This window comes from Rhinatrema bivittatum, chromosome 1, assembly GCF_901001135.1.
Source record: "Rhinatrema bivittatum chromosome 1, aRhiBiv1.1, whole genome shotgun sequence".
NCBI lineage: Eukaryota > Metazoa > Chordata > Amphibia > Gymnophiona > Rhinatrematidae > Rhinatrema > Rhinatrema bivittatum.
The window spans coordinates 654,774,728-654,795,540 of record NC_042615.1 but is presented as its reverse complement, the minus strand read 5'-3'; the positions used below and the strand labels follow the sequence as shown (position 1 = coordinate 654,795,540).

Below are 20,813 nucleotides of genomic sequence, written 5' to 3'. Positions count from 1 at the left end.
TGATATAATCTCCTATACTATAGCAAAAATAATTAACCTATCACTTAGTGAAGGACTAATGCCAGACTCTCTTAAAGGTGCAATAATTAAACCAATACTGAAGAAAAAGAACAGTGACCCGAATGTCTTAAGTAACTATAGACCTGTTTCAAACCTACCTATGCTTGCTAAATTAATAGAAAAAATGGTACAAAAGCAGAACATCTAGACAACAATAACATACTTCACCCCTCACATCACGGCTTCAGAAAACACTATAGCACCGAAATATTACTAATCTCACTAACAGATAATGTACTACGGGGGTTTGACAGCGGAAAACACTACATTGTGATACTATTAGACCTGTCAGCAGCATTTGACACAGTAAACCACAACATATTACTGAAAAGGCTTGAAGAAACAGGACTACAAAACAAAGCAATTGAGTGGTTCCGATCCTACCTAAACAATAGATTTTTTCAGGTACAGATAAAAAACACAATATCAGACAAAATCAAGCTAAAGACTGAGGTCCCACAGGGGTCAGCACTTTCGGCAACTCTATTTAATATCTACATGCTGCCTGTATGCCACCTCTTGGCAGGACTAGGTATCATAATTACATATACGCTGACGACATTCAGCAAATTCTACCAGTAGAGGAACAATTGAAAAAACACTAAATTTAGCAATGTTGTACCTAGATATAATTAAACAACTACTAAGCCAAATGGAACTGGTAATTAATATTGAAAAGACAGAATTCATACACCTTGAAAGAAAAACCACTGAATTAATACAGAATCCCATCAAACTTAAAAAGGATCAGATAGTGGAACTAACCGAAAAAGCCAGAAACCTAGGTGTAATAATTGACAATGAACTCAATCTTAAGCAACACATATCAGTGAAAGTTAGGGAAGGCTACGCCAAACTAATGGTCCTTAGAAGGCTAAAACCCCTATTAACCCAAGCGCACTTTCGAACTGTTCTTCAAACACTTATTTTCGCTAGCACAGACTATTGTAACACACTTCTGCTTGGATTACCATATACAACACTAAGACTACTACAAATCTTACAGAACTCTGCAGCCAGAATACTAACTGGAAAAAGCAGAAGAGATCACATCACTCAAACACTCACCGAATTACACTGGCTGCCAATTGAACGAAGAGTGCAATTTAAAACACTATGCACAATCCACAAACTAATCTATGAGGAAAATACTGACTGGCTAAATACTGCACTACAACTACATGTCCCCCAGAGAAATCTAAGAACAGCCAATAAAGCTCTACTAACCATACCCTCTGTAAAGACAGCAAAAATGACGCAAGTAAGAGAGAGAGCACCATCCCTAGCCAGTCGAATATTATGGAACACAATGCCACTCGAAATAAGATTAATGAAAGATTTAAAACTCTTTAAAAAAAAGTTTAAAAACATGGCTCTTCAAAAAAGCTTTTCACAGTGAGAGTGGGGAGTAAGGAATACTAACGGACAAGAAAAAGAACTCCGACACACAGTTAAAAGTTAACAAATAGCAGTTATCCCTCCTTTATTATTTTTCTCATACATAAAGATTAATTTAAGAGAGTACAGTATATCTCATATATGGATATTCTAGTAGTCATATAAATGGAATTTCCAATCCACGATCCAGATAGTGTATTTGAATCATGTAACCGAAAATTTATTGGCACCTACTAGCTAATTTATAATCCTAACCAGACTTATTTATGTGCCTGACTGTAAACCGTTGTGATGGTATACTACTAAACGACGGTATAGAAAAGTTTTTAAATAAATAAATAAATATCCCAACCCTTACTACTTGGAGGACAAAAATAATACTGCTTCCTCAGCGCTCCATAGCCAGCCCCTGGAGGGCTCTAGCCTACTGTTTCCACAGCCAGTGGTTCAAAACCTGGTGAATAAAAGGATTTATGCATGTAAAACTGGATTTTAAACATTTAAATGGACTTTCCTTTTATAAATGGGCTTGCTACTTTTACACACATAACTTATTTTAAATTTCACTGAATTTTCACACTTAAATAGGCTTTCGAAAATTGCTACTGTGACCTAGGATCCCTAATTCCTAAATTGTCTTTAGTTACTTAGCTTACTATTTTAGGATATTTTTTGTAATTTGCAGGCCATCCCTTCAGCATTCTTCTCTGAGGTCATTTTGAATTGGTCAGCCTTTCTTATAAAAGGCAGTGCAGCATGTGGAGAAGTGTGCATGTGTGGGTGGTGGGGAAAATGGTGGTTTGGCATTTTGAAAATCAGGAGTATTTTTTGAGTTCTCCCCCACCTTTGAACCCCATAGCCTGACACAGGGGAAGTTGTTTTTGCCTTTGGGAGAGGAAGGAGAGTATTACAGTCGTCTCCAATTTAGGCCCCAAAGCCTGACCCAGGGGAGAGACTCAGTTCTTGCCAGCACCCTCCTGGATCTGGAAGACTGCTAGCATGAAGTTTCTGTATAGGGATCTATAGCAGCTTAGCTTGTTCTATTTTCCTAATATGAGGTGTATTGATAATTTAGGGTCTGGTGTAATATTTGAAGTGTTGCCTTTTCATAGGTAGGGTTGTTACTGTTTGAGTGCTGGCATTTGTTGTTTTGGCATGGGAGATTTACTATATTTGTAAATGTAATTTGATTTACTTATGGTTTTCTGAGGGCCAAGCCCATACCCAACGAGCTTTACAATAGGCCTTTTACCATCAGGTCGATACAGAAAGATGTGTTCAGCCAAATTTTTTTTAATCAGAAGACTATCTTATATAAGTTCATGCTGATTGCTTACAGAGAATTTGCATGACTGGCATTTAATTTCAGGTGGAAAGGATTCTCCATTTGATATGACAAGTCTCAGGATCCATTCTTTTCAACTTGTTGGACACCAATAAACGTGATTTTTGTGATTTCAGTAAGACTATTGTGGTGAATGATATCAAGGGAAGAGATATTTGAGACAGTGATTCATTTAAGTTTGGCAAGAAGATTAGCCATCTTTCTATGAGTATATCATCCCTACAATGAGAGTGACTTAAGACAGGGATGAGCAAACCATTTATTTATTTATTTAAAAATGTTTGTGTACTGCTTTTACAATTGAAAAATTAATTAAAACAGTTAACAAAGTAAAACATACATAATCTAGAATTAAAAAACTTAAAATTTAAAAAATAAAAACAAATATAAAACATAGTTCAGAAACATAAAATTTACAAAAATAACAAAGATATCAAACATAGTGCTTCTAAAATGTAATATGAAAGGAGAATGGTTGAGAGAAGATGGATGAAAAGTTAGTCAGTGGTGAAAAGCGAAAACTCAATTTATGGTTTCGTGTTAGGGAACTAAATGCTTTCTGGAAGAGATGGGTTTTTAATGCTTTCTTAAATTGAGTTGAAGGTAAGAGGCTTAAAGAATCAGGCAGAGAATTCCATAAGATGGGCCCAGCAACTGAAAACGATCTTTTACGAGTTATTTCTAGTCTAGCGAGTTTGACTGAAGGTACGTTCTAGAAAGTTTTTTGATAATGATCTTAATTGTCTAGTATATACGGAGATTGGAGCAGAGCCATGTGGAAGAGGCATTGTAAATAAGTGTATGAATAATTGTCAATATTTTGTAATCTACTCTGTATTTAACAGGGAGCCAGTGGAGAGAGAACAAAATTGGGGTAATATAATTTCTGAGAGAAGTGCCGGAAAGAATCCGAGCGGCAGCATTTTTTATTAATTGTAAAGAATGTAATGCGGAATCAGATAAGCCTAGGTATAACGATTTGCAGTAGTCCAATCCCGAAAATAGCAGGGATTGCAGAACTGTACGGAAGTCTTTAAAGAAGAGCAAAGGTTTAAGTCTTTTTAAAAGATGTAATGTATAAAAGGATTTTTTTGTAATAGCCGAGATGTGGTGTGACATGGATAGATCTGTATTTATCGTGACCCCTAGGCTAGTAGCATGGGTGTGGATAGGAATGGAAATGCCTTTAAAGTCTAAATGAGAAGGGGGCCTATGGAAGAACATAAGAACATAAGAAATTGCCACGCTGGGTTAGACCAAGGGTCCATCAAGCCCAGCATCCTGTTTCCAACAGAGGCCAAACCAGGCCACAAGAACCTGGCAATTACCCAAACACTAAGAAGATCTCATGCTACTGATGCAATTAATAGCAGTTGCTATTCCCTAAGTAAACTTGATTAATAGCCGTTAATGGATTTCTCCTCCAAGAACTTATCCAAACCTTTTTTGAATCCAGCTACACTAACTGCACTAACCACATCCTCTGGCAACAAATTCCAGAGCTTTATTGTGTGTTGAGTGAAAAAGAAGTTTCTCCGATTAGTCTTAAATGTACTACTTGCTAACTTCATGGAATGCCCCCTAGTCCTTCTATTATTCGAAAATGTAAATAACCGAGTCACATCTAATCGTTCAAGACCTCTCATGATCTTAAAGACCTCTATCATATCTCCCCTCAGTCATCTCTTCTCCAAGCTGAACAGCCCTAACCTCTTCAGCCTTTCCTCATAGGGGAGCTGTTCCATCCCCTTTATCAATTTGGTTGCCCTTCTCTGTACCTTCTCCATCGCAACTATATCTTTTTTGAGATGTGGTGACCAGAATTGTACACAGTATTCAAGGTGCAGTCTTACCATGGAGCGATATTTATTTATTTTATTTGAGGTTTTTTATATACCGACATTCGTTTAGTAACATCAAATCAGTTTACAATCAACAAAGATATAGCATCAGCGCTAAAAACGAGAAAATAGCGATTAGCAGCAGTGCTTTACAAAAATCACATATATATATATATATATATATATATTAGAGAGAGAGAGAAAGAGAGAGAGAGAGAGAGAGAGAGGCATTATGACATTTTCCGTTTTATTAACCATTCCTTTCCTAATAATTCCTAACATTCTGTTTGCTTTTTTGACTGCTGCAGCACACTGAGCCGACGATTTTAAAGTATTATCCACTATGATGCCTAGATCTTTTTCCTGGGAGGTAGCTCCTAATATGGAACCTAACATCGTGTAACTACACCAAGGGTTATTTTTCCCTATATGCAACACCTTGCACTTGTCCACATTAAATTTCATCTGCCATTTGGATGCCCAATCTTCCAGTCTTGCAAAGTCCTCCTGTAATGTATCACAGTCTGCTTGTGATTTAACTACTCTGAATAATTTTATATCATCTGCAAATTTGATAACCTCATTCATCGTATTCCTTTCCAGATCATTTATATATATATTGAAAAGCACCAGTCCAAGTACAGATCCCTGAGGCACTCCACTGTTTACACTTTTCCACTGAGAAAATTGACCAATTAATCCTACTCTCTGTTTCCTATCTTTTAACCAGTTTGTAATCCACGAAAGGACATCGCCTCCTATCCCATGACTTTTTAGTTTTCTTAGAAGCCTCTCATGAGGGACTTTGTCAAATGCCTTCTGAAAATCCAAATACACTACATCTACCAGTTCACCTTTATCCACATGTTTATTAACCCCTTCAAAAAAATGAAGCAGATTTGTTAGGCAAGACTTCCCTTGGGTAAATCCATGTTGACTGTGTTCCATTAAATCATGTCTTTCTATATGCTCTATGATTTTGATCTTGAGAATAGTTTCCACTATTTTTCCCGGCACTGAAGTCAGGCTCACTGGTCTATAGTTACCCAGATCGCCCCTGGAGCCTTTTTTAAATATTGGGGTTACATTGGCCACCCTCCAGTCTTCAGGTACAATGGATGATTTTAATGATAGGTTAAAAATTGTAACTAATAGATCAGAAATTTCATTTTTGAGTTCCTTCAGTACCCTAAGATGCATACCATCCGGTCCAGGTGATTTGCTACTCTTTAGTTTGAAGACTGAAGACAGATATGTAAGTTTGAAGCAGATATGTAAGTTCAGTTTTTGCTGGATTTAATTTTAGCCGATTATGAGCGAGCCAGGTGTTGATTGTGGATAGGTATAGTATTATTGTAGAAAGTGTGTCTGACCAAGAAATTTTCTAAGGAACTAAAAGTTGGATATCGTCGGCATAGATTCTGAAGTAAACATTAAGAGCAGCAAGAATATGACACAAAGGGAGAAGGTAGATGTTGAAAAGAATTGGTGATAATGAAGAACCCTGTGGAACTCCTGATGAAGATGTATATGAGTCTGAGAACTGATTTCAAATATGAATTTGTTGTAAACGATTATATAAAAAAGACTGAAACCAAGAGAAAACTGAAGCCTTAATGCCTAAAGATTTTAAGCTCATAAGGAAAATATGGTGATCCAGGGTATCAAATGCTGCAGATATGTCTAGTGAAATAAGAATGAAATCAGTGTAAGCATCAAAGCCACGAAATACCGTATCAAAACAAGAAAGTAAAAGAGTTTCTGTAGAGTGACCTTTCCTAAAGCCATGTTGCCCCTAATGTAAAAAATCACTGTCGGATAGAAAATCAGAAAGTTGGTGTAAAACCATTGATTCAATTAGCTTTGCTAACGATGGTATTAGAGCTATTGGTCTAAGGTTGTTAAAATCTAAGGAGATAAATTCCTGTTACTTCATTAATAAGAGAACCTCGGCCGTAGAAATTAATCAGCTTAATATTCCCGCTAACTTGACTAGTTTTCTTGAGAATTCAAGTTTCGATATTATAGAGAGGGGTACTCTCTTAGTATTCTTCATCTATAAGCAAGATGTTAATTCAGTCATGAAATCTTATTTTAGGAAGTTTCCCGTGAATTTTCATAGTCAGCCAGTGAAATTATTTCCAGATGTGGCTCAGGCCACTCAAACAAGGAGAAGGCAATTTCTTTCTTTTAGACAGAAAGCTATTGATTTGGGTTTTTCTTATGTTTTACGATACCCATGTAAATGTATTTTAAAAAAAGGCAACGAAGTATATATTTTCTTTCAGTTCGACCAGTTTAAGAAATTTGTAGAAGCCAGGGTTTCCAACTACTTCTTCCCCAATTCCGACCAATGTATAAGGGTTAACTAATATAGGGCCTCATTTTCCAATATCGCATTGGTAACGTATTAGGGGGCGTTACCAAGGCAAATGAGGCTTCTTTCGTGCAGTGGGGAAATATCGCGTGCGGCGATCTTTTCGCCATTCGCGAAAACATTAGCGCCGCACACGATGTTTTCCCAGTGTGCGATGATTCATTCAGTCTTTTATCGTGGTGCACAATATTTCCTGGTGTTTGGACTTCAATCATCGCGGGCCATGATAGTCCCAGACAGCCTGTTTCAGAGAGAGAGAGAGAGAGAGAGAGAGAGAGAGAGAGAGAGAGAGAGAGAGAGAGAGAGAGAGAGAGAGAGAGAGAGAGAGCGTGAGCGCCTTACTATAGTGCCTATGCCCTACATAGGTATTTGAATCCCTATGGGAGGGCCACCTACTAACTCGGGGTGGGGATTAGGTATGAGCGTCGGGGGTTGGGGGCCACTTTCGCACTCCACATGAGACCTACGGACAGAACAGTGGTCTCTAGTGCAGATTTGCTGGCCGTCAGAGTGAGGACGCTCACTCCAAGAAGTGGTTTGGGCAACGTTCTCTCTACCTAGCTTGATGGACACTCTACCTGGGCAACAACATGCTAGGTGGAGAGAACGTTGCCCAAATCTCCTCTTGGAGTGAGCGTCCTCACTCCGACGGCCAGCAAATCTGCACTAGAGACCACTGTTCTGTCCGTAGGTCTCATGTGGAATGCGAAAGTGGCCCCCAACCCCCGACGCTCATACCTAATCCCCACCCCGAGTTAGTAGGTGGCCCTCCCATAGGGATTCAAATACCTATGTAGGGCATAGGCACTATAGTAAGGTTCTCTCTCTCTCTCTCTCTCTCTCTCTCTCTCTCTCTCTCTCTCTCTCTCTCTCTCTCTCTCTCTCTCTCTCTCTCTCTCTCTCTCTCTCTCCCTGGAGCCTGAAAAAGGCTGTCCGGAAGTATCGTGGATGGCGATAATTGTTTTCTGGCCCGTAGCGCAGTCCATAACGCAAAGTTGAGGTTGTAGTTATTAGCCGCGATAGCAGCCGCGCTAACACTGCGGCTGTTTCACCGCACACGATAAACAGGTTCCCGCTTTACATATGCTCCGCCCCAACTCCGCCCCCTGAATACCAAATTACTAATTTGCATTCGCAAATCACGTTAACAGCTGTTAACGCGATTTGCGAATTTATCGCACGCGGTAAAGTGCTTGGAAAATGAGGCCCATAGTACCTGGAGAAATAATGCTATGTAAATGCCCTGTTTAATATTAATAATTGTTGTTTTTCTTAAAATTCTCTCCATAGTTTGCACTTGCCTTACCTTCAAAGTTTTTCTTTAATGGAAATTATTGAGAATTATATAAAAAATCAATCCTAGTATATGTTGTATGGATATTGGAAGTAATTTTCTTTATTTGTTGAAATGATATGTATAACAGCGTATGTTATGGATATGATTTATTTCTATTATATAATGAAAATCTGAATAAATAAAGAATAAAAAAAAAAAAATCTAAGGAGGTCTTTTAATTTATTTTTTTGGATGGTTTTTTTCAGATTATCCGGGAAGGTACCAGTTTGTAGATATTGATTAACCATATCACATAAAAACTTAAGCGATAGCAGGGCCATAACTTTATATAAGGCACCTGAACATGGATTTAAAGGAGAATTAGTGGTTTTCTGTTTCTGGATTATTTTTAATAAAGTAGATTCAATTCTTGGTGTAAATTCAGACCAATCAACTATCTCTGGAGGCAACTTAAAAAGTAGGGTAAGGTAAATGTTGGAATTCTTTCGAAATAATAATCTACCTTTGATTTAAAATGAGTAGCTATGTTATGAGCTGTGCCCCCCCCCCCCCTCAAGTTGCATTTCATAATTTTATATAAATATATGTACAAAAGCACACACATGAATATAGGTATTGTTGTGGTCCTGGCCGCGAGCACCACGACCAGGCCCTTACCTCCTTGTTCCCGGACCTGCTCCTGCCTCCGGAGCCCTGGCTTGTGGCCTGTTGGGCGGCTTCCCCACTGGGGCTGCGCCGCCGCGAAGGTACCTGAGGATGCCCTGCTCCTAGGTGCACACACACGCCACTCGGGCGCCTTTCTAGTCCGTTTCCCACCAGTGGTGACTCCGCCCAGTTCCTGATGTCAGATGCCGCAGCCTTGATAAGCCGGCCGCGGCCATCCAGTCCTGGCCTTGCAACAGGTTAGCTTCCCGTTTTCCTTTTGCGCTATGCCCCGGAGTGACTCCCTTGGCGTCGTCGCTCCGTTCCTGCTACAGTACCTGCTTGGTTCCTGCTTGCCAGCTACAGTGCCTGCTTGGTTCCTGCCTGCCTGCTACAGAGCCTGCTTGGTTCCTGCTTGCCAGCTACAGTGCCTGTTTGGTTCCAGTACCCGAGTCTTGCTACAGTTCCTGCCTGGTTCCAGAACCTGAGCCTTGTTACAGTACTGACCTACTGTCCTAGTCTGGTTCCAGTTTCCAGTCCTGATCCACTACCGCCTAAGTTCCAGCGGCCGGGCCCCTACGGGCTCCTCCCAGGGGGGCTTCGGCTTCCAAGGGTGAAGCCACCTAAGTCCCAGCAGTTGGGCTCCTCCTGGGGGAGTACCAGCTTCCAGGGTGAAGAGCATCTACGTCTCACCTGAACATCTGCCTCCCGGTCTGCTATTCATTAGAGACTTTGACCATCTATTCCCAGTCTCCAGCAGGTAGGCCCAAGGGTCCTACCTGCTGGAGACTCCCACAGACTCCCACAACAGATTGCAAGGCCATGGACTCGGCGGATGCACCTGCTCCCTCGGATCTGCCCGGGATGGCCCAGCAGATGCTACAGCACCAGAGCTGCATTGATACTTTGGCAGCCACGGTGGAACAGCTATCCTCGGGCCTGGAGTCCTTGCCTCCCGCTAGCAGGGTCCCCGAGTGCCAAGATTCATCAGTGACCCAGCTGCCAGCACCCTCCCGCTACGCTGGTGATTTAAGGACCTGCTGCGGCTTCTTGAACCAATGTTTTGTACGGTTCTCCCTGTTGCCTCGGCAGTTTCCCTTGGATGCGGTAAAAGTGGCATATATCCTGTCCTTGCTTGATGGGAAAGCCTTGATATGGGCTTCTCCCCTTTGGGAAAACAATGATTCTTCGCTAACGGATTTACAACTGTTCATTACGAACTTTCGCCAGGCCTTTGATGAGCCCGCCCGAGTAGCCACGGCTACGTCTGATCTGCTGCAACTTCGTCAGGGGGCTCGCTCCTTGGCAGATTATGTAATGGAGTTTTGGACGTTAGCCCAGGAAGTAGGTTGGCAAGATGGTAGTCTTAAGGCCATCTTCCTGGAAGGCCTCTCCGGACACATTAAGGATGAGATTGTGGCTCGAGATCTACCGGAGGACCTCAATGCCTTGATTGAGATGGCTGCTCGCATCGACCATCACCTATAGCAACGGGCCAAGGAGCAGCGCTCCTCTTTCCACAGTCCAGTTTGTGGGCCAAGACCTGCGCCCTCTCCTAAGAGTTCTCGTCCAGACGCTCCCACCTGCGAACCCATGCAGCTGGGACGGGCCCCGCTTTCTGCTGAAGAAAGACAACGTCGCCGTTCATTGAAGTTGTGTTTATATTGTGGCCAGAAGGGCCACTTCTTGGCACGCTGCCAGGAGCATGCGGAAAACGCCAAAGCCTAGGAGGTCGGGAGGAGTTCCTCCTAGGCTGTGCTACAGCTCCTCAATGTACAGTTCCTGTTACTCTGGAATACCCCGGAGGATCCTTTGAGATGATGGCGTTCCTGGATTCCGGAGCCGGAGGTAATTTCATCCTGCATGACCTAGTCTCCCAGTTGCGGATTCCTACGCATAGACAAGAGGTCCCGTTACGAATTACCTCTATCCAGGGGACACTCCTTCCTGGTTCCGTCCAGATATCCACGGCACCCATTACGGTCCGCACCAGGGCGATCCATTCGGAGGAGATAGCCTTCCTAGTGTTGGATAAGGCTGTCCACCCTGTGGTGCTAGGGTTGCCGTGGTTACAGAAACATTCGTCCATGATTCAGTGGAATACGCTACAGATTGTTAAGTAGAGTCCCTTCTGCCTGGCTAATTGTATGAAAGTGCCTAAGACTCCCACACTTCCATTGATGCACTCTGCCGTGGGTCCCCCTGCACCTTAGGAGGACTTCACGGATGTATTCTCCAAGACCAAGGCAGAGATCCTTCCGCAGCATCGTCCGTATGACTGTGCTATTGACTTGTTACCTGATACTATGCCCCCTCGAGGAAGGGTTTATCCCTTATCTATACCTGAGACCCGGGCCATGTCCGAGTACATTGCAGAGAATTTGCCCAAGGGATTTATCCGCCCGTCCAAGTCGCCTGCAGGGGCAGGATTCTTTTTTGTCATCAAGAAAGACGGCTCACTGAGGCCGTGTATAGACTATCGAGGCCTAAATTCGATTACCAAGCGGGATCGCTACCCGCTCCCGTTAATCCCAGAGCTCCTCGATTGGCTTCAAGGAGCGAAGATTTTCACGAAGCTGGACATACGAGGAGCATACAATTTGGTCAGAATCCATCCCGGAGATGAGTGGAAGACCGTGTTTAACACCCGAGACAGGCATTACGAGTACCTCATGATGCCTTTCGGCTTATGTAATGCCCCAGCGGTGTTCCAGCACCTGATGAATGAGGTGTTACGGGACCTTCTGAACACCTGCGTAATTGTTTATCTCTACGACGTGTTAGTCTACTCCCAGGACCTGCTGTCACACCATCAGCATGTCCGTCAAGTGCTCCAGATACTTAGGAAGCATGGCCTGTATGCGAAACTGGAAAAGTGCAGCTTTGAGAAGACCTCCCTGCTGTTCCTAGGCTACATAGTCTCTGCAGCAGGCTTTCAAATGGACCCTGAGAAAGTGGTGGCTATTAAGGATTGGCCCCGGCCGAGGGGTCTTAAAGCGTTGCAATGCTTCCTCGGCTTCTCCAATTTCTACCGCCACTTTATTCCCAATTACTCTCGTATTGTGGTTCTGCTAACTGCCCTCACCCGAAAAGGGGCTAACGCGGTGGATTGGCCAACGTCTGCCTGCCAAGCTTTTGAGGCCCTCAAAGAAGCCTTCTTATTAGACACCTGCCTTCGTCATCCAGATCCCAGCCGGCCCTTCGTGGTAGAGGTTGATGCCTCCAATGTGGCCGTAGGGGCCGTACTGAGCCAGTACTCTGATTCTGGACAGCTGTTACCCTGTTCTTATTTCTCAAGGAAATTCTCCCCTGCAGAGAGCAACTACTGTGTCGGTGACAAAGAGTTGCTAGCCGTGAAACTTGCCCTGGAGGAATGGAGACAGTAGTTGGAGGGAGCCAACCATCCGGTTACTATTTGCACCGATCACAAAAACCTAGCATTCTTGAAGCAAGCCCAACGCCTGAATCCAAGACAAGGCCGGTGGTTGTTGTTTTTTGATTGGTTTGACTTTACCTTACGCTACCGACCCGGCTCTAAGAACATTCGAGCTGACGAGCTTTCACGCTCTTCTGAGGTCGAAGAAACTCCTGATCCACCTCAGTATATCTTGGACCCCGTGAAAGTAAGTCTTGCTGCAACCTTGGTGCCCTCCCAAAGGAAGACCGTTGTTCTGCGTCGCTCCCGGAGAGCAGTTCTCGCTTGGGCCCATGACTCCCTCACTGGGGGTCATGCTGGTTGGAAAGGGACTTTAGGCTTGTTAAACCGTTTCTACTGGTGGCCAACGGTGAGACAGGACGTCCAAGCTTTCGTGGGCTCATGCCCTACTTGTGCTGTTCAAAAGCCGCTTATCGGGAAGCAACTTCGACCACCCTTACCTTCACCCGAACCTCATGCACTCCCGGCAGTGCAACTCTCAGCCCGCCAGCTTCGGTCCTTGTGGATCTCTACCCAGGAAAAGATCCATAAAGCCGCTCTGTCCACCAAGGTGTAGGCGGTTAGGCATCGTCAGCTAGCACCTATCTTCCTCCCAGGAGATCGTGTCTGGCTTAGCACCAGAAATCTACAGCTACGTATTCCGTCTCGAAGACTAGCTCCGAAATTCCGTTGGCCCTTTCGAGTCACCGAACGAGTGGGAGCAGTCTCATACCGTCTACGCCTACCCTCCTCCATGCGCACACATGATGTATTCCATGTGTCATTGCTGAAGCCACTTGTGTTGTCCAGATACCACTCCCGGGCTCCTGAACCCTCGGATCCTTCAGTACCGGACGAGGTTATGTATCAATTACATGAAGATTTGGATGTCCGGTTCCACCAACGCCGGTGGGAATACTTGCTTGCCTGGGAGGGTTGTGGACCCGAGGATAACTCTTGGGAACCGGCCCGCAATATCCTCGACAAGGACTTATTACAGCAGTTGCATCTGGATCACCCAAATAAACCTGGACCGGTGAAGAGGGGGCGTAAGAGGAGAGGTACTGTTGCGGTCCTGGCCGCGAGCACTGTGACCAGGCCCTTACCTCCTTGTTCCCGGACCTGCTCCCGCCTCCAGAGCCCTGGCTTGCGGCCTGTTTGGCGGCGTCCCCGCTGGGCCTGCGCCGCTGCGAAGGTGCCTGAGGACGCCCTGCTCCTAGGTGCACATGCGCGCCACTCGGGCGCCTTTCTAGCCCGTATCCCGCCAGTGGTGACTCCGCCCAGTTCCTGACGTCAGATGCCGTGGCCTTGATAAGCCGGACGCGGCCATCCAGTCCTGGCCTTGCAACGGGTTAGCTTCCCGGTTTCCTGTTGCGCTGTGCCCCGGAGTGACTCGCTTGGCGTCATCGCTCCGTTCCTGCTACAGTACCTGCTTGGTTCCTGCCTGCCTGCTACAGTACCTGCTTGGTTCCTGCTTGCCAGCTACAGTGCCTGCTTGGTTCTTGCTTGCCAGCTACAGTGTCTGTTTGGTTCCGGCTTGCCAACTACAGTGCCTGCTTGGTTCCTGCTTGCCAGCTACAGTGCCTGTTTGGTTCCAGTACCCAAGTCCTGCTACAGTTCCTGCCTGGTTCCAGTACCCGAATCTTGCTACAGTTCCTGCCTGGTTCCAGTACCCTGAGTCCTGCTACAGTTCCTGCCTGGTTCCAGTACCCGAGCCTCGCTACAGTTCCTGCCTGGTTCCAGTACCTGAGTCTTGCTACAGTTCCTGCCTGGTTCCAATACCTGAGTCTTGCTACAGTTCCTGCCTGGTTCCAGAACCCGAACCCAGTTACAGTATTGCTACTGTCCTAGTCTGGTTCCAGTTACCTGTCCTGATTCACGACCCGCCTAAGTCCCAGCGGCCAGGCCCCTACGGGCTCCTCCCAGGGGGGCTTCGGCTTCCAAGGGTGAAGCCAGCTAAGTCCCAGCAGTTGGGCTCCTACGGGCTCCTCCCGGGGGAGTACCAGCTTCCAGGGTGAAGAGCATCTACATCCCGCCTGAACATCTGCCTCCCGGCCTGCTATTCATTACAGACATTGACCATCTATTCCCAGTCTCCAGCAGGTCGGTTCAAGGTTCCGCTAAACTGAGACTCCCACAACAAGTATTCTGGATTCCTATCTTTTGCCTGTACTTCAATGCGCATTTTCAGTGTACAAAATTTATTGCCGATGCAGGAAGGAGTTTTGCATGCAGAAAATGCGTGTTTCTAAATGGGTGTAACACTTTTGCACTTGCATGGAAATTCCATGCAAACGAGGGCATTAAGAAGTACTCTCCGATGCAGGAAGGTGAGCTGGCATAACCTGAATTTTCTTAATACTGGAAAATTGACTTCTGGCCAGAGGTGGAATAAAGTTTACAGTGTTGAGGGAAAACAGGCTGTTTGCACCTAAAAAGTCACTATATAAAAACTCTGGTTCAGCAGTGTTGCTTTACATTTGGGAGGGAGAGGGAGAGAGAGAGGAAATTGGGAGTTTCCTGTGGCTACTCTCATTTCCTCTGGTAGTGAAGGGGAAGGAGGGAGCTGCGGACAGTTAGTGCTGAGTCGGTTGGGAGGTGCAGTCTGCAGCAGAGTAAGTACTCTGTGCATCCCTTCTCTCTGCACCTCGGCTTGCCCTTAGCTGGTTTTTGCCTCCTCCCTCCCATTCCTGAGTTAAAATGTGCATTCGGCCTGTGCTGAATGCACATTTTAACTCAGATATGTTGTATCTGCGCAGTTTTTAACTCCTGATGCATTATCATAACATTAGCTTACTGCATTGGGATTTAAATAAAAAATTAGCCTGTGCGTTAGGCAAATGAGCTGAATTGCAGCACACAGTTTTAATGCACAGCTTCCTACATCGGCCTGTTAATGTGTCCGGTATATTTTTGTCTGGGTTTTCTGGTTTACACCACAGTAGTGCATGCAAATATAATATATATGAGGTTGTAAATGATGTTTTTATCTCAGAAGACCGTATTTTAGAAGTCCTTTTTCAGGTAAAATCTCCCTTTCTGGGTCAGGGAAATGGTTAATATGAAATTGTAAAATAAATGCATTATATTTAATTGTGTATGGAGAAGGCTGGTTGGGAGATGGGGGATTGACTCAAGACTATAAGTTTTATCTTGGGCACCTATTACCCTTGCACTGGCTTGAGAGAGCACCTCCACACAGATCCCCATCATTCACATCCCTGGAGGCAGATGAGGTGGGAGGCAGGTGATAGGGTTCCAGATATGTGGCAGGGTTATCAGCTCCATAGAAATGTTATCACAATCTGCCACTACTCTTGAAACCCTGACCTCTGCGTCCCCCCTTCCTAGAATTTCCAATCACCGAAAGAACCAGACTTCAAGTGGGAACCCTCACCTTGCCTTGGCCACTTCAGTGATTGCACCTAAGCTGTGCCTTTGGGGGGCGGGGGGAGTTGGGGTGGGGGGGGTTGGGGGGGAAGAGGTGCCAGGACACTTTCCACTTCCCTCAGGCAGCAGATTGCCTTGAGCTACCCCTGTGTCAATATGAAATGAAAATAAATATTTTTCAAATGATAAAGGCATATATTTTTAGTGATTCCATTTTTTTTAAACAAACCCCCTATAAACCAAACCAACCCAAAATATGGATCCCAGAAAGGGGAAAATCCATGAAGCACTGAGATTAGAAACCTGGAATCTCAGCATGCCATAATATCAAAGAAGGAATGATTAATAAATACATGGAGAAAAGTCTATATAACAACCTTCCAAATCATATTGACACAGATTGACTGGATGCTGCTAACTAAAATCATCATAACTTGAACAGCCTTGTTCTTGAAATGTCCTTGGAGAACATTTAAAAGACAATAAAAGGTAGACTGGGACTTAAGTGCAGTTCTTTAACTTACAACTTAACCCGGTCTGCTGTCAAAACAAACAAAAGGCTGGATTTACTTTATATAGGATAGTTCAATTAAAAGAATATCTGAGGACTAACTAATATTCTGAATAATACAGCAAAGCCTTAACTTTATAGCTATGTGCCCATGTGACAAAATTGAAGACTGCTTAGGATGGAAACCTGTTAACATCTTAGACAAGATGTCTCTACCGAATATTGTATCACTCTGCAGAACCTAGTGTAGACCCTCCTGGATGGGGCACATAAAGGGGCAGATTTTCAAAGGGGTACACGCGTAAGATACGTGCGTACCCCCCGAAAACCTGCCCCAAGCTCCCACTGCGCGCGCCAAGCCTATGTTGCATAGGCTGCCGGCGCGCACAAAGCCCCGGGACGCACATAATGGAATCACTAAAAATAATAGATATGCGCGTATCTATTAAAATCCGGCGTACTTTTGTTTGCGCCAGTCACGCGAACAAAAGTACGGGCGGGCGTAGTTTTTTAAAATCTGCCCCAAAATGTAAGAGGGTGTGGTATCTGAGTAAGCCAAGTGCCAGTTTCTTGGGAGGGGTAAATGGGAGTTTGGATCAACCAGATGGTGAAGTGGACCCAGGCCCAGAGGCAGAAGGGGCAAAGACTTTCTGAGCTAGTCAGGGAAACCCACCATTTGAATCTCTCCTCTGTAAAACCTGTTCCTTACTATCCCAATTGTTTGTGCTGATGTTCCAACTATATATAAAACCTAGATATACTCCAATGCATATTACAAACAATGAAACTTTTATTTCTGGGGATACTAGCAATCTATATTTACAAAAATAATAATGGATAATAAAAGTCATTGATTTCATCATTGCTCACAGGCTCTAACAGACAAAATGCAGCTTTAGTAATATTAAGTTAACAGTTACCCAAAACTCTTACAAAAGTCAGAGGCTTCTTTCCTATCTCTCAACAATCACTCCTACTCCTTAGGAAATATGTTACTCACATTCCTGGATTTGCATTAGTTCAACTCTACCATTAACTAGGGTACATCAACTTTCTCTCAATACACACATCAGCTTTAATTGCTCATGAGATATGTTACCTTAGGTCAGGTAACTGTATCCTTGACTCCACAACTCTGCTTCAGGCAGTATCCACAGACTTCCCCGGCATCCTTTGCATACTCATCTCCCCAACTTCCTCTCTTTCTCATATCTTCCATTGGCTGTGGGGCCATGTATCTCTCTTACTCCTCCTCTTCCACTCAAGTTGGGTCCCTTGGTTGTTTCCTCATGGGAAGAAACATCTATTCAGCCTTAGATCTTATACCTTAAGGGGGAAAGCCCCTGCAGGGCCCTCTCTAAATGAGTAGGAGTCCCTGGACTCAACAGCATTCTAGTGGCTTCCCCCAATCTCTTCCTGCCAAACCATGAACCAGATATTATACTGTATACTCCTAAGAATACTTTCCCGAGAGGATCCCCATCTCAACCCTCTTGAAGCAACCATATCAATAGAACCCAATAAATATTCCTATTACGGTACAATACATAGTGCTCTTTCACTATTTTGCCATTGTGGGAAACCGAGTAGTGTTTCCCAGACTGGCAGCACAAAGCCACATGGACTCTAGTCTTTTTTTCAAAAGCAGTTTCAGTTTATTCACATGAACAGTATTTCAATAACAAAATGACTGCCTACCTTTGCAGTACATTTCCCACTCCCTGGGCTTTAGGTCAGCATAGATTTACAGGAGCATCTTTTCCTGGAAACATAGGGGCCTCCTGAACCCAGCTGGGCTTACACTCTTATGCTTCCTAGCTGGTCCTGCTCTCAGTCCTCTCCTCTGCTCTGCAGAGTCCCCGTCCATAGAGCTCTCTCCCTCTGAGGACAGGGCTTCTCCACTTAGCCTGCAAAGAAAAACCTACCCTGCCTGCAGACCCCTCTCTGGTTTAAAGGCAGTTTTCAGTTTTTATTTTCTTCTGTTCTTCTCTAGGAGCCAGCAAGCTTCTAGCTTTCAGTACACAGCTGTACCTCCTCTGCAGCTCTGGATGCGGCACTAGGTTAATGGTGGTGTCATTGCACAGGTCCTGCTTTATGTCCTAAGACACACCAGAAACTAATTTGAGAAGATGACTGACATGAAGGCAGAAACTAATACCTCTTTGAAGTGCCTGAAAAAGAGCAATATAAATCAAATAAATCAAATAAATAATAATACAAATTTTTCAAATACAGCTAAAGAAAGAAGCCTACAAGGGAGTCAGCTAGATCACTAAAAAACCAGGTGGTAAAAGAGTGACTCAGAGAAAAAGAAATTTTGCTTCAGTCTTTATTGAAGAAAATGTTGGGGGGGATACCCACATCAGAATAATTCTTTAAAGACAATGAGTCAGAGGAAGTGAAGTAAACCACTGTTAACTTGATTGTAAACTCCATGGAGCAGAGACTCTTTTTTATATGTATATGTATAGAGCTATGAATATCTAGTAGCACTTTAAAAATTATAAGGTCAACTTTCAATCCAGTGCACGGGTGCACACTGGCTTGTATAATCCGGCATACACCCACAGATGTAGTGATTTCATAATTTGCGCACACATATGCGCGCATGTTATAAAATAGGCTGGCCGCATGTGCATGTGCGCTGAATTTTAAGAGGGTGCACATCTGAGTGCACAAATGCCACTTGTAACACGTAAGGGGGGAGGGGATTTTAAAAGGGGCATGCGCCATTGCCAGTAAAACCAGTTCATCCCCAGTTCACCCAGTTAGCAGATAGGTTCACCAAACTCCCCTAGTTTAATTGGCTTTACTCCCCCCAGTTAGCTCCAACCCTTCAAATCCCACACATCTGCCTAGTTTTCTTTATTTTACATCTTACACCTCCTCCACAGCAGAAGTAAATGTACGCAGCATGGGACCTTGTTGTGTTCCGGGGCACGTAAGTATTTATGTGCACATTTCTGGTTTACACCCCAAAATGTCCATACCCCAACCCAACCCTGCACACACCATCTCCCTTTTTGAGCAATTTTGAGATATGCTTGCTGCGGCAGATACGCATATATCTGGGTAGCTTTTAAAATCCGCTCGGCGCACGCAAGCCTGACTTGTGCATGCATACCCTAATTGATGTGTGTGCCGGGCTTTTAAAATTCACCTTTATAAGTAGTAGTAGCAAAACTGTTAAACTGGAGGATGTATTAGAGAAAACTGACAGGCTAAATAGCAACAAATCACCAGGTCCTGATAGTATTCAACCCAGAGTTCTGAAAGTATTCCAATATGAAATTACAGATCTGCTCCTGTTAATTAATCTGTAACATATCTTTAAAATTTCTCACTGTTTGTGAAGACTGGCGGGTAGCCAATGTATTGGCAATTATTACAAAAGGGCTTCAAAGGCAATCCAGGAAACTATAGACCAGTAAACCTAATATCAGTGCCTGGCAAAATAGTAGAATCTATAGTTAAGAACAGAATTACTGGGCATATGAATAGGCATGTCTTATTGGGAGAAAAACCAATACAGTTGTAGAAAAGGAAGTCATGTTTTACCAATCTATTAAGATATTTTGAAGGTGTAAATAAACATGTGGATAATGGTGAGGTGGTCAATATAGTGTATCTGCATTTTCAGAAGCATTTGACAAAGTCTCACATGATAGATTCCTCAATAAATGACTAAGTCATGGGATAGGAGACAATGTCCTATTGTGGACTAGCAACTGTTTAAGAAAGGAAAAACAGAGAGTAGATCTAAGTGATCAGTTTTCCTGTTGAAGAGAAGTGACTAGTGAACTTCCCGAGACAAGCATTTAACATAATCATAAATGATTTAGAGAAAAGAGAAATGAGTGAAAAGTTCAAATTTGCAGATGACAAAATTATTCAACATAATTAAAACTCAAGCGGATTGTGAGGAATTGCAAGAGGACTGGAGAAATGGGCAACTAAATAGCAGATGAAATTTAATGTGGACAAATGTAAAGTGATACACATAGGGAAAAATAATCCGAACTATGTATAAACAATGCTGGGTTCCACATTAGAAATTATCACCCAGGAAAAGGACATCACAGTCATTGTGGACAATAAGTTGAAATATTCAGCTCAGTGTGTGGCAGCATTCAGAAAAAGCAAATACAATGTTATAATTCATTCTGAAAGGAATGGAAAACAAAACTGGCAATATAATAATGAGTCTGTATCAAACCATGGTATGGCAATACCTTGAGTATTGTATGCAATACTGGTCACCGCACCTCAAAAAAGATATAGTAGAACTAGAAAGTATACAGAGAAAAGCAACAAAAATGATTACAGGGATGAAGAAAGGCTAAATAATTTAGGGGTCTCCAGCTTGGAGAAAATATGACATAGAAGGAATTTGATACAGGTTTATAAAATAATGTGTGGTATAGAAGAGGTGAATAGGGATTGGTTATTTACATTATAAAATAATACTAGCACTAAGGAACATTCCCTGACACTAATAAATGGAGAAATTACTACTTACCTGATAATTTTCTTTCCT

The 20,813-nt window shown here is 43.5% G+C and overlaps 1 protein-coding gene across 4 annotated transcripts in view; it reads right to left on the bottom strand.

Moving 5' to 3' along the window:
• The window catches only part of KIAA0825 (KIAA0825 ortholog), a 1,025,579-nt gene that overhangs the window by 192,977 nt on the left and 811,789 nt on the right, over window positions 1-20,813 (bottom strand). The window contains exon 21 of one of the 4 annotated variants that reach the window (XM_029573199.1): window positions 17,970-18,447. The exons of the other annotated variants lie outside the window; for them this stretch is intronic. Coding sequence (XP_029429059.1) covers window positions 18,393-18,447 — 55 coding nt within the window. The 3' untranslated portion in view covers window positions 17,970-18,392. Of the gene's footprint in view, window positions 1-17,969; window positions 18,448-20,813 lie in introns of those variants that run through there. 4 annotated transcript variants of the gene reach the window in all.